Below are 13,965 nucleotides of genomic sequence, written 5' to 3'. Positions count from 1 at the left end.
GCTGTATGAGGCTGAAATGACAGTAAAGCCACTTCATTTGACTGGTGCAATAACTTATGCATGAAAGCCGGTTACTGGTATTGTTAGGTTAATATTAACACAGATAATCATAGTGTATGTGTCCATTCACACTGACAGCACCTTGCTGATTTTAAATAGATTTTAATAATTAGGTTTCTTTTAAACTACAATGTAATGTCTAATTCTGTTCATTTAGATTCAAAATGGCAGTGAGCCATATGAGAACCGACTCAGAGTCGAATCTTACTGTCATGGATTTCTCATCCTTCTCATCCATTTATATCATTTGGCAGATGCCCTTATCCAGAGCGACCTACAAAAGTGCTTAAATCACTATCATTGAATGCATGAACTCTGGTTCACTAGGCTACAGACTTAAGATACCATGAGCCTAAATCCCTACTCCTGACATAACTGCAATAGAAAATAAATCAGACTTGAGGGTCAGTGTCCCGGGCTGCAAAACCCAAAAGATTATGGGCTTTAACATTATATTAGTAGAATTTTAACAGAAGAAAAGTCGGACATCCTTTAACTTTTTTTAATTTACTGCATTACAAAATGTACAACACATTAAGATTTTATAACAGACACAGTTCTCTAAAAAAAAAACAACACAAAAGAAACAACAAAAAAAAATAAAAGTGGTTCTAATGTTACTGCATTGCACTGTATATGAAACCCTTTATCTTATCTTCAATTACCGTTTTACTCCAGCAACAGTAATAGCGAATAATAATTCACACATCTCGACAATATAAATTTCTACTTCTTCAGTATATTGTGTGCTAATCTTATAAAAAATATTTAGCAAACATTTTCACACAGTTAAAACAAATATATCAGTAAGCACAGAACTGGAGAAACACAGTGACAATCATTGACCATCCCATGATGGATCTCGCCTCTGTTCTCATATCCCTGTTGGTTCAAACTGAGGCACAACATAAATTTTAACTAACCCTTCCTGTAAACATGTTGTACACAGACCATGGCTAATACAAATCAAATGAATGAGAAAGAAGAGTAGAATACAAGAAATATTTGGCAAAACTAGTTTTCAGACAAAATAATCTGTGCATTTTTTTAGTGCAAGTGCAGGACTTGGACCAGAAATCAACTCCAGTCAGAAAAAGATGATTATCGACTACAAAGAGCCATGTTAAAAGCTTTGGGAAATTTATATGGACTCACTTTACGGACGCTGTTAGCTAAAGTGTGCAGAAAATGAAGCAAGCTTCCATCTGAGTGTGTTGCGAGTTAAAGGTTTTTAGCGTGGGTCTTGGGCAGTGCTGAGATTTAAACTCATTACCTTCTGATCGCTAACACTGGTTGCTCAGATTACTGTACATTCAATACCATACGGCTGATGTCGTCAGTGGTCAGGATAATCAGTAGCAAAGTGTAAAATAAATCTCCAATGAAAACATGTTAATCAAAAACTACATGACGTGACATTTGCTCAGGATGAATATTTGCATTTCGACACACACTCTCATCCAATCATACAACTCACACTCACACAGTCTAGCACTCTGCTGTTATAAACATATGTGACCTACTCCATCATTGTGAGTCACTGTAACCCAGAAGCCCATTTGAATACTTTTGGCACAAAAGAAAGTCTCGGCTTGATGCTAATGGAAATATCACGGTTGATAAAATAGCACTGGATACTAGTATGTTTTTTTGGGGGAAAATCAGAGATCCAAGAGGAAGCCTATGCAGACACTAAGAGAACATGCACACAGACAGTAAAAAGGCTCGGGATTGAACCTGAGACTCTGTACAGTAGCTGTGAGGCCTCAAAGTGTGCAGTCTTACAGTTAGAGAATGAAAGCAAGCATAAGGAGATATTAACACTTTTCAGACATACTGTATGAGAGAAATGCTACTTTTCAGCCAGTTGAACTAAACTGTTCTTTGCCTTCAACTGTGCTGTGCCTTCAAGGGATTGTGCTGTAACGAGTAACTAAAAGGAGAGGAGGATGAGAGAGACAAATACTTACTAGCATCTGGATATGACGGCAGCATTCTAAAAGGCAGTAAATGCCTTATCCCTTGCTTGAGGTTCAGTCGATATTTGTTTGAATTTCACAACAATATTGACCCAGTATGAAAGCCGAGATTTTCTCTGAGCGCCCGAACCAGCCTTCGAGCAAGCTTTTGATACAGATTATGGTCTCTACTTAATAAACCTGCTGCAACTCCAGATTTAAAATGACAGAATGCATCTCATATCATATGCCAGTGGTGCGTTGAGCTGATGTTAGTTTCTGGTTCAGCGTCTAGCGTTGCAGTGTGGCGTTTGAAGATGAACTGATCTGGTATTTATACTTCAAAAAAAGGTGCTCAGATGAAATCCTCATATTCACATTCAGCCATGTACATGACAGTGGTTTGTGAGTGCAGAGCTCGCCCTGAACTAAATGACATGGTGTGTGTGAGAGTGGAGTTGTAAAAGAAAAGAGTACTCGGAGCACACTAAAGATTGGGTTGGGTGATGGATAGTTGTAAGGAGACAAGGAGGTGGTGTGTGTTCAGTTAATATAACTCCATAACTCCATACATCACATCGTTATACGGCTGGCTTTACCTCATCTTTGGAGAATCTATCAGACTTAGCTTTAATAAAATCTAGATCCGCTACTTGCTCCTGGAAATTAATGACTCCTTGTATTAATGACTTCTACTATTACTTTCTGTAAGGTGATTATAATACTTCTGTATCTAAACATAGTAGGTTTATTAATCAGTGAATTCCAATTCAACATCCTGAAACAGCTTTGATAATGGTTGTGCTACAGTTAAAAGAGTGTTAATGAAGGTTGAGTCAACTGTGCTTGTATGACTGTGTTGTGTGTTTGTGAAAGCAACCATGTAAACTAACACGAACAGGCTTTATCAGTAATTTTGCATGGTGTTAGTGATCAACGTGCACGCTTTCCTGACAGACATTACGAAGCAAAGTCTTGACAAATAAACACACCGAATCAGAACGGCAGAAAAAAAGTGTTGAGAAACGTGTACCACTAAAGTCTATATGCAGCTCTACACTCGCTCCTCAGAGAGTGTGTAGTCAGGCAGGTGAGGAGGTCCAGCCTCCTGAGCTCCACAGGAATGTGCTGCTGTTCGCTCTCAACCATCACGTGAGATCATCTAGGCTGAGTTCGACTAAACTGCTCAGTTCCAGCCTGCTCATTGAGACAGGAACCAGAGATGAGTGAGAGAGAGAAGTGAAAGCTTCTCCGTAGGGTCAATGATGCACTAGGTCTCATGGCAGCCTGTGGTAACAATCTTCATGTACTGTGTGAAGATCGCCTCGAAGGCCTCGTCTCTGTGGATCATGGCACCGAACACCAAGGGCTGAAAGAAGGAAGACATTCATGAACCGAGGCTGATGGAATAATCTGAAGTTATTGAAAGCCACAGTCTTCCTAAGGTATCTCTAAAATGGTGCAATTAAAACAGGTATAGTGACAATTTAAAAATGCTGAAACTGGATATTTAAGAAGAAGGAAGAAAGAGAAATGAACGCTGTACAGTTCAGTGCCTTACCACCAGATTACAGCCTATTATCTGAGAAAAACACGATCACACATAGCTTTGTTCTAAATAAAATCCAAAGCTTACCTTCTGTGTTGAGGGTGTGGCGATAGAGATTCCCATTCCTGACCCAGGCAAAACAGACAAAACCTTATACTACGGAAAACAGAGATCCAGAAAAAACGATCAAACTTACACGCATATTTGTATCGAAATCACCTCATACATGAACTGAGATTTAAATCCTAGGTTACCTTTTGGATATCTGTGATGTCCTCAAGCTTTATGACTTTATTCTTTTTGGATGAGCCTGATCTGGAACTGGAGCTCTCAAAACACAAGTAGCTGAGAAGGAATTGTCGCATTAAACATCAATAAGAATGGATGGATGGATGGATGGATAGACAGACAGACAGACAGACAGACAGACAGACAGACAGATAGACAGATAGACAGATAGATAGATAGATAGATAGATAGATAGATAGATAGATAGATAGATAGATGTTTTTTATACATAATTAAAAGTCTATGCATAAAGAGCTTGTTGATAAGACCAGAGCCATTATATCATATAAATAATTCCAATTTAAATGAATACACAGGCTAGAAGGTAATAATAGTATTTGCATTTGCAAAAAACAAACAAAAAAAACAACACTTTTTTCAGTAGGAGGAAATTTGGCTGTTTGGAATCTATTTACTGAATGTGGTTATACACTCATACTGACCATGACACCCATATGTGTTTGCCACAAACTTTAGTCTAGAATGTCATGTAATATCCACTGTAGTGGTACACTTTTCCTTCACTGGAATTAGGAGGCCCAAATGTTCCAGCATGACAATGCCCCTGTGCACAAAGCAAGCTCCACGAAGATGTGGATTGCAGTAGAAGAACTTAAATGTCCCGTGAGCCCTGATCTCATCCCTACTGAACACCTTTGGGATGAACTGGAACACTGACTGCACCCCAGGTCTTTACATATAACATTACTCTCACTCACTCACTCATTTTCTACCGCTTATAGGTTGATGCCAATCAACCTACCATGCATGTCTTTGGACCGGGGGAGGAAACCGGAGTACCCGGAGGAAACCCCAGAGGCACGGGGAGAACATGCAAACTCCACACACACAAGGCGGAGGCGGGAATCGAACCCCCAACCCTGGAGGTGTGAGGCGAACATGCTAACCACCAAGCCACCGTGCCCCCCATATAACATTAGTACAGGTTAAATGAGCTCCAAAATCTAGTTCAAAGCTTTCCCACAAGAGTGGAGATTATTAACTGCACAGGATTCAATTTGCAACTGTAAATTCAAACACCACATGTGAGTGTGATGATCAGGTGTACATATCTCTACATAATATAGTAACCATTTATTTTTAGCTATCATACAGTATGTGAACACTTGTGGTTTTCTTTTAGGTTTCTTGATAATGGCAGCAACATGGTTCATTAAGTTAACAAGAAAAATGACACTATACAGTATGTGGAAAGTCTTCTTACTTTTCAGTAACATAGAGCAGACCGTTGCGAATGTAGTCAGTGGGCATTTTTCGGTCCCGATTGATCAAACAACACCTCCATCCGTTCTCACACACTGTGAACACAAAACACAGACAATTATTTCAAATAACAGACATACAGTGGTAACGGTATTGGCAATGCCTTTCTTTAGCGCACCAGGGAGCGGCCTTTCTGTCTCTGCCAGGTTGAAGATCTCATGGAAGGCTCCTCTCTTGGTGTTATGTGAGCGGCCACTGTCGTCCTCTCTGCTCATTCCTGAGGGAATGGTTGCTAAGCTACTCCGTGACACCACCGGCGGGATCTGCGCACATAAAAACCCCCCAGAAAGAATTCAAGCACAGAAACAGAATTCCATTTTCTTTTGTATCTACATCTCCCTCTGTTTTTCGATCTTAACCATGCTGCACAAACCAAGTCTCCTAAAAAATAAACTCTTATCAAGCTGAGCATCCAAGAAGACACAGCTCCAAATGATAGTGTGTTTAGTATTTGGGTGAATTCATGTGAGTGAGATGTGTATTTCAGTCAGTTTAGCCAGCACCCAGCAGATGTACATTACTCCAAAATTAATGGCACCCTTCAAGAGAATGGGCAAAAGCGATTGTAAAGTATGAATATTACAGACACTGATTTCATTTTTCCCTTAAACAAATGGAGAAATGTCAGAAATATATGATTCTTTATTAATCCTTGTTTTTTTTTTTGTTTTTTTTAAATTAAATAATTTATCCAGAAGTTTCTCCAACCTTTTTTTTAGAAGAGACTCAGTGCTGGTATTCACTCCAAGACAGGACAGTAGTTTGGCAACCAATCTAGCTGAAATACAACAATGTGGGTTCTCCATATGTTTAAGCTACCTCAATGGAAATGTTATTCAGTTTATACATGCATATAATAATGAAGGGTGCCAATAAAAATGGAGTTGATTTGTATGAGAGTTAGTAAGTATGCTGTTGATTTAACACTAATTAAACTAATTGGTCTTAGGAAAGTGGTCATGCTTGTCACTGCTACAGAGCTCACACTCAAGCTCTCTATTCTATTCCTATTAGCGCTATGAGATCTAAAGCGACTTTCCTACATGAAAAAGGGAATATTAATGAACTTCCTCAACTCTATACACGCCTAATAGGACAGGTATAGCTACGGGTGACATTTCACCAGTAACAGTTAATAACAGATTCCTATGTGCTTTATTACAAAGACATACAGTATTTTCTGTAAAATTCACTTTGTTATTACATATTCGGTCTATATTAGATTACTCCGAAAATAAAATTCAGACACTGTAAACAAAGAAACAAACCCTAATGATGCATCAACATCCAGCCAATCAGAAATTACACGGCTTCTGTACTCGCCAGTCCGTCAGGCTGTAAAGTTTCTTACTAAACTCTAGTATCATTCCACCAAGAAACGATGATAAGTAACTATAGTAAATATAATATTAATATAAAACAAAAGAGTGTAAAGGAGGTGATAATAAGGTAAACATGAAGGAAAACGTATTTAAATCTGTAGCCATTAGACTGTAAATGTTAAGTTAATCTCTAAAATCTTTTTACAGCTGTAATAATAAAATGTCATTTTGAGAACTTTTCTGATTAATTTCTTTGTTTTGATAGGCTTCGTGATTATTTAGAACTATTTCAGGCTGAAACACTATCCACAATCATGATTAGTTTTCACTTTGGTTTGTAAGACTATTTTGCAAGTCACTGAACAGAGCAACCACACTAAGTTCCCTATTGATGTAAAGAACTCTACAAGGAAATATAATCTCATTGATATTTGAACACTCACACGTTAGTCTGAATTAACCTTTCACACAAAATCGAATAAAGTGCACTTCCCGAAAAATGTTAACAACTGTTCCGATAATGAAAACAATTAAGCAAGGATGCTGTGTATAAAAAAATAAAAGTTAAATAAAAATGTACACCACTTCTACTAATGGCTTCAGTATTTAAAAGTGAAACATATGGAGAGGTGATTGGCAGGCAAATGAGTATTTAATTAGCTTTAAATACTGAATGCATTAGCTGAGTTGGTTTACACTTTTATGTAACAGATTTGGTTGTTTTTTTATTGTTTTGGATTTTATTGCTCTTCTCTCAGCAAAAAAATATTGTTATACTGTAATTCGTATTGAAATTAAACTATTATTAGCTGTTGCTAAACCCCTTGATTTCAACCGCTCTCATGGTTGTTGTATCCCACTAATGTCTCTCCAGCGCTTACTTGTTTTCTTTGTGTTCACTTCAGCGCTGTTTCTGACTGTGGCGTTGCTCACATGTGCTTCTTGAGTATATGAATTTGGAACACTCGTTGGTGCTTTCCTGATTAAACAGATTTATTGTGCCGACCTTTTGCCAATATTTTGTTATTATATTGTTTGAAAACCCAGAACTTATTTACAGTTCCAAATATAAATTGAGGAGAAATAAATTAAGGAGAAAACCTAAGCTAGCGAATCGTTTTGGGCTGTTGGTGGCTTTAGCAGTTAAGGCCCTGGGTTGTTGATCAGAGGATTGGGGTTCAAGCCCCAGCACTGCTAAGCCGCCTCTGTTAACCCTCCGGTGGCACTGTATGATGGCTGACCCTGTGCTCTGCTCACAACCCTTTAAAGTTGTGATATGTGAAGAAAGAATTTCTCTGTTCTGTAATGTTTATGTGACAAAAATAAAGGCTTCTTCTTCTCTTGGCTGTTATTAGTGTCGTGTGTGTGTCTGATAGTTACACTAGCTAAAAGAACAATGTCTGGTTTCTAAAAAGAACTTAAGGGTGCTATGTCTGAGCATTTTCAGTGACAATATGTGCATACTATCAAGGTACTCGTGATCTTATATAAAAAATAAAATAAAAAAACTTTAACAATCTTAGAAATGTATTAAAAACAGTCATGGAATGATTTAATCAAGCAGATTTCATACTTGCTCCTCTGTCATGTTCATTTACACACACATTCCCTGCTGTGACTTCCAGGCACAGTGCGATCTATTTGCATTGACTTTGCATTTTATTTCAGACTTTTATCTAGAAATGCATATGGATTAGGGCAAACATGCAAAGCTGATGTTATTTTGATCTTGTGAAAGAATCTTCTGTTCACACTGTCTCCTTTTTTAGAGCTTGTCATCAGTTTTGCATGTTTCCCTACCCTGTATAAACACAACCTTTAGGCTGATGCAAAATATTATTATAAAATGTACATCACCTTGCTGAGGTCAAGAAAAGAGTCTTACAGTATAATATAGAAAATTCTAAATAGCGCATACATGTACGTATACCTACACATGAGAATCATATACAGGAGGCTGTCTGTGAAAATGGACCCAAAATGCCTTTAGAAAAGTAACCAAATATTACAGGCTCATTTCAAGAAATATAACAGTCCTGTATTATTACATAAAGTTTTTTTTAAAGACCAAAGATAAATAGCAGCTGATAAACATGAGGCATTGTGATCCATATGTGCACAGACACCAGTCATGGCACAAGGTGCGTGTCCATTAAAAACACATTCGCTCGCACAGACAGGTAAATAGGAAGGTGATCTGGTGGTATCACACACACACACACGCGCACACACGCACTAGCAAGTTCACCAGCATCCCTACCTTCTCACACCCAGACAGCTGAGAGAGAGAGAAAGAGAGAGAAAGAGAGAGAAAGCACAGAAGAGTAGTGTGACACACAAACTCAGAGCTGCACTGAAGGATGGAGGAATCAGTCAGTGTCTCCTCATGATGATCTCTTTCACACACCCACATACACCCACCCACACACACTACACACACATGCACACACACGATCATGCATATATTAACTGTTCCATTAATGTCACCCAAACATATTTTGAAGATACGCAGGCAATATTTGACAAGAAATCGACATTTGGTGTGTGGTAATTGTCCATGAATATTTTGATAAGAATTGAATCTTTAAAAATATTTAATAATCGTGACTTTAACTATTTTTTTTTTTTGTTTTAAATATTCTCTACTTCTAATGGGTTGCAAAGCAAACACGAGTGTGATACTCGTGAAACTGGGAAAAACAGAGTACATATTTTTTGTTCTCGGAACAGAGCGTGAGATTATGGGCGTCATACCCGTCTGGACATGGTGGCATTGCTGCGCTCTTTAAGCTGGGGGTCTGTAGGCAGGTTATTCCACACGATGTACGGCGTGTCATACTTGTCCCGAAGTTTGGGACAGCTTTTAAACAGGAAGTCGATGATGAAGAATTTGATGCCTGCATACAGCCCTGTCAGAGGAAAGCATACACCTACTGTATAATACACAAATTTATTACAAATAACGTATACTCTTTTGTGTGTGTATGGATGTAGATAATACACTGGTTCATATTGCCTGGGAATGTGAGAGTTAATGCAGATCAATAAACATGCATGTGGATTTGTGGACGTTTCATTGTGACTTGGAGTGTATATATCAATTTCTGTTTTTATCACTGTGTGTATGAAGAAGAGAGAAAGATAGAGAGAGAATGTGTGCATGCACTTACCTATAAGAAAGCCCATGAGTTTATAAGGCAGGACGCACGAGGAGATAAAGGCCACCCACAGACCAATATACAGCTTCTGTGTGATCTCAGGCTGCACCCACATGAACAGACTGAAACAAGTTTTAAACACACACACACACACACACATTTCACCCACAGAAAATATCCTCAATAACCTTTCTATTTCCATAACCAAGCAAATAGAAACCTGCAGATATGTTTCTCTCTAACATTCTTAAAATATGCCACAGAGATTAATTACTGTTATGTGTCAAATATTCCATGTGACAATTGCGCAATTTATTCCTCTCTAACTACCCACTTTTATGAGACTACAGAGAAATAAGAGTGAAATGACATCTTCTTTATGCATGGCAATAATTTTCTGTAGTCATTTGTAGTCCACATGCTGCTACGTACAGCTTGTCATTCCCCTTGTACCCTCTTGAATGAAAATAATGTTGTACATGTTTTTAGTGTGACTAACGAATGCTGAGTTAATATGTGAATGCAGTCCATAGGTACATCGTTATAACAGTGAATATCTGCTGGTAGGTTGTAACATCGTGTGACTTACTTTTTGATTTTTTCCAACACGTCAGCCATCTTTCCGAAAAGATTCTGTAGAAATTCAAACCACATGAAGAAAAACATGAGAATTGTAAATTTGCTTTGAGGTGAAAATGAATTTAGCTTCAAGAGCACTCCAAAGTTTAAAAATGTTATTCCACATTTTAGATAATAATAATAATAATAAATATAGCTGCAAGCAGCGATGACGGGCCTTCGCACATTTGTTCATCGCTATACGCTGCCTTCCAGAAAACAATGCACGGTGGGCAAGTGCATCAAGTGGGTAAATATCAGTGGACTATTTTATGTTGTTACTGACCCATTTGGGGACTGTAGGTAAATGAAGCCCCACATTATAGAGAAATGGGGGCGCTAGTGAGCCACTTAAGAGACACACCTTTGTCTGACCTTTTTGTCCACACTTAACAGCCGACAAATGTGATGTATGTGTCAAATTTCAAGTTAATACAAGCACGCCAAAAGCCTTAAATATGCCTGAAATAAAAGTAAACTTTGACACGATGCCATGGCAACAGTGTTTGAGATATCAAAAATCCGTTCGCAATTTCGCATCTGCAATATCTCTGCGTCATGGTGGCCAAGTCTGGTCTCAATTGCATGAATCCCCTAGGAGGAGTATTTAAAAGTTTACCGCATGAAGCTGACAAAAAATCCACCTTTGTGACTGACACACTTCCTGGGGCCTGTTGGTGGCGCTATACCTGGGACTCACAATAAGCACATAGATGCGATCGGAATCCTTGGCCGAACATACACACCGCGTGTCATCACAATAAGACATTTTTTGCTTTAGATATTAGACGCTTTCTGTTTCTCTGAATTCGCCATAACTTTGTCGCCTCGCCATGGCAGCACCGTTCGAGATATCAAAAATCCCTTCGCAATTTAGCAAGTGCAATGTCTCGGCATCATGTTCACCACGTTTGATGTCAATCGCATGAATTCCCTAGGAGGAGTATATAAAAGTCCATTGCATGCAACTGTGAAAAAATCCACCTTTGTGACTGACACACTTCCTGGTGCCTGTTGGTGGCGCTATGTCCGAGATTCACAACAGGCATATCGATGCGATCGGAATCCTTGGCCGAACATAAACACCGCGTGTCTTCCCAATAAGACATTTTTTGCTTTAGATATTAGACACTTTCTGTTTCTCTGAATTCGCCATAACTTTGTCGCCTCGCCATGGCAGCACCGTTCGAGATATCAAAAATCCCTTCGCAATTTAGCAAGTGCAATGTCTTGGCATCATGTTCACCACTTTTGGTGTCAATCGCATGAATTCCCTAGGAGGAGTATTTAAAAGTTCACCACATGCAACTGTTGTGACTGACACACTTCCTGGCGCCTGTTGGTGGCGCTATGTCCGAGATTCACAATAAGCACATCGATGCGATCGGAATCCTTGGCCGAACATACACACCGCGTGTCATCCCAATAAGACATTTTTTGCTTTAGATATTAGACACTTCCTGTTTCTCTGAATTCGCCATAACTTTGTCGCCTCGCCATGGCAGCACCGTTCGAGATATCAAAAATCCCTTCGCAATTTAGCAAGTGCAATGTCTCGGCATCATGTTCACAACGTTTGATGTCAATCGCATGAATTCCCTAGGAGGAGTATTTAAAAGTTCACCGCATGCACTTATAAAACAATCCAAAATGGCCGACTTCCTGTTGGGCGGAGCTCATAGTTTAGAGCGCGAAAGTTGTTCGGGTCGATGAGATCTATATGCGTACCAACTCTCGTACATGTGCGTACATAATTGCCCGATCTGTGCACCAATGTTTGTTTTTGCATTACAGGGGGCGCTACAGAGCCCCCCTGCCACGCCCGTATTCCAACCTTTGTCCAATCCTAGTGTCGCGCGACTCTGACGTGTGTGCCAAATTTCAAGAGTTTTCGAGCATGTTAAGGGACCCCAATTGGCCAATGTGTGGGAAAAAAAAAAAATAAAAAAAAAAAATAAAATAATACTCCCGAGGAAAAACAATAGGGCTTCGCACCATTCGGTGCTCAGGCCCTAATAATAATAATAAATATAGCTGCAAGCAGCGATGACGGGCCTTCGCACATTTGTTCATCGCTATACGGTGCCTTCCAGAAAACAATGCACGGTGGGCAAGTGCATCAAGTGGGTAAATATCAGTGGACTATTTTATGTTGTTACTGACCCATTTGGGGACTGTAGGTAAATGAAACCCCACATTATAGAGAAATGGGGGCGCTAGTGAGCCACTTAAGAGACACACCTTTGTCTGACCTTTTTGTCCACACTTAACAGCCGACAAATGTGATGTATGTGTCAAATTTCAAGTTAATACAAGCACGCCAAAAGCCTTAAATATGCCTGAAATAAAAGTAAACTTTGACACGATGCCATGGCAACAGTGTTTGAGATATCAAAAATCCGTTCGCAATTTCGTATCTGCAATATCTCTGCGTCATGGTGGCCAAGTCTGGTCTCAATTGCATGAATCCCCTAGGAGGAGTATTTAAAAGTTTACCGCATGAAGCTGACAAAAAATCCACCTTTGTGACTGACACACTTCCTGGGGCCTGTTGGTGGCGCTATACCTGGGACTCACAATAAGCACATAGATGCGATCGGAATCCTTGGCCGAACATACACACCGCGTGTCATCACAATAAGACATTTTTTGCTTTAGATATTAGACACTTTCTGTTTCTCTGAATTCGCCATAACTTTGTCGCCTCGCCATGGCAGCACCGTTCGAGATATCAAAAATCCCTTAGCAATTTAGCAAGTGCAATGTCTCGGCATCATGTTCACCACGTTTGATGTCAATTGCATGAATTCCCTAGGAGGAGTATTTGAAAGTCCATTGCATGCAACTGTGAAAAAATCCACCTTTGTGACTGACACACTTCCTGGTGCCTGTTGGTGGCGCTATGTCCGAGATTCACAACAGGCACATCGATGCGATTGGAATCCTTGGCCGAACATAAACACCGCGTGTCTTCCCAATAAGACATTTTTTGCTTTAGATATTAGACACTTCCTGTTTCTCTGAATTCGCCATAACTTAGTCGCCTCGCCATGGCAGCACCGTTCGAGATATCAAAAATCCCTTCGCAATTTAGCAAGTGCAATGTCTCGGCATCATGTTCACCACTTTTGGTGTCAATCGCATGAATCCTCTAGGAGGAGTATTTAAAAGTTCATTGCATGCAACTGTGAAAAAATCCACCTTTGTGACTGACACACTTCCTGGGGCCTGTTGGTGGCGCTATACCCGGGACTCACAATAAGCACATCGATGCGATCGGAATCCTTGGCCGAACATACACACCGCGTGTCATCACAATAAGACATTTTTTGCTTTAGATATTAGACACTTTCTGTTTCTCTGAATTCGCCATAACTTTGTCGCCTCGCCATGGCAGCACCGTTCGAGATATCAAAAATCCCTTCGCAATTTAGCAAGTGCAATGTCTCGGTATCATGTTCACCACTTTTGGTGTCAATCGCATGAATTCCCTAGGAGGAGTATTTAAAAGTTCACCACATGCAACTGTTGTGACTGACACACTTCCTGGCGCCTGTTGGTGGCGCTATGTCCGAGATTCACAATAGGCACATCGATGCGATCGGAATCCTTGGCCGAACATACACACCGCGTGTCATCCCAATAAGACATTTTTTGCTTTAGATATTAGACACTTCCTGTTTCTCTGAATTCGCCATAATTTTGTCGCCTCGCCATGGCAGCACCGT

The 13,965-nt window shown here is 39.7% G+C and overlaps 1 protein-coding gene across 1 annotated transcript in view; it reads right to left on the bottom strand.

Annotated features, from left to right (window-relative positions):
* Positions 1 to 586: 586 nt before the first annotated feature.
* Positions 587 to 13,965, bottom strand: part of gramd4a (GRAM domain containing 4a) — a 38,875-nt gene continuing 25,496 nt past the window's right edge. The window contains exons 12-19 of the mRNA XM_060889083.1: positions 10,209 to 10,252; positions 9,632 to 9,741; positions 9,216 to 9,370; positions 5,258 to 5,402; positions 5,081 to 5,174; positions 3,822 to 3,912; positions 3,655 to 3,723; positions 587 to 3,387 (exon numbers count right to left, since the gene is read on the bottom strand). Coding sequence (XP_060745066.1) covers positions 3,289 to 3,387; positions 3,655 to 3,723; positions 3,822 to 3,912; positions 5,081 to 5,174; positions 5,258 to 5,402; positions 9,216 to 9,370; positions 9,632 to 9,741; positions 10,209 to 10,252 — 807 coding nt within the window. The 3' untranslated portion in view covers positions 587 to 3,288. The remainder of the gene's footprint in view (positions 3,388 to 3,654; positions 3,724 to 3,821; positions 3,913 to 5,080; positions 5,175 to 5,257; positions 5,403 to 9,215; positions 9,371 to 9,631; positions 9,742 to 10,208; positions 10,253 to 13,965) is intronic.

This window comes from Tachysurus vachellii, chromosome 16, assembly GCF_030014155.1.
Source record: "Tachysurus vachellii isolate PV-2020 chromosome 16, HZAU_Pvac_v1, whole genome shotgun sequence".
NCBI lineage: Eukaryota > Metazoa > Chordata > Actinopteri > Siluriformes > Bagridae > Tachysurus > Tachysurus vachellii.
Note: the sequence above shows the minus strand (reverse complement) of the source record. Positions and strands in the feature narration are given on the sequence as shown.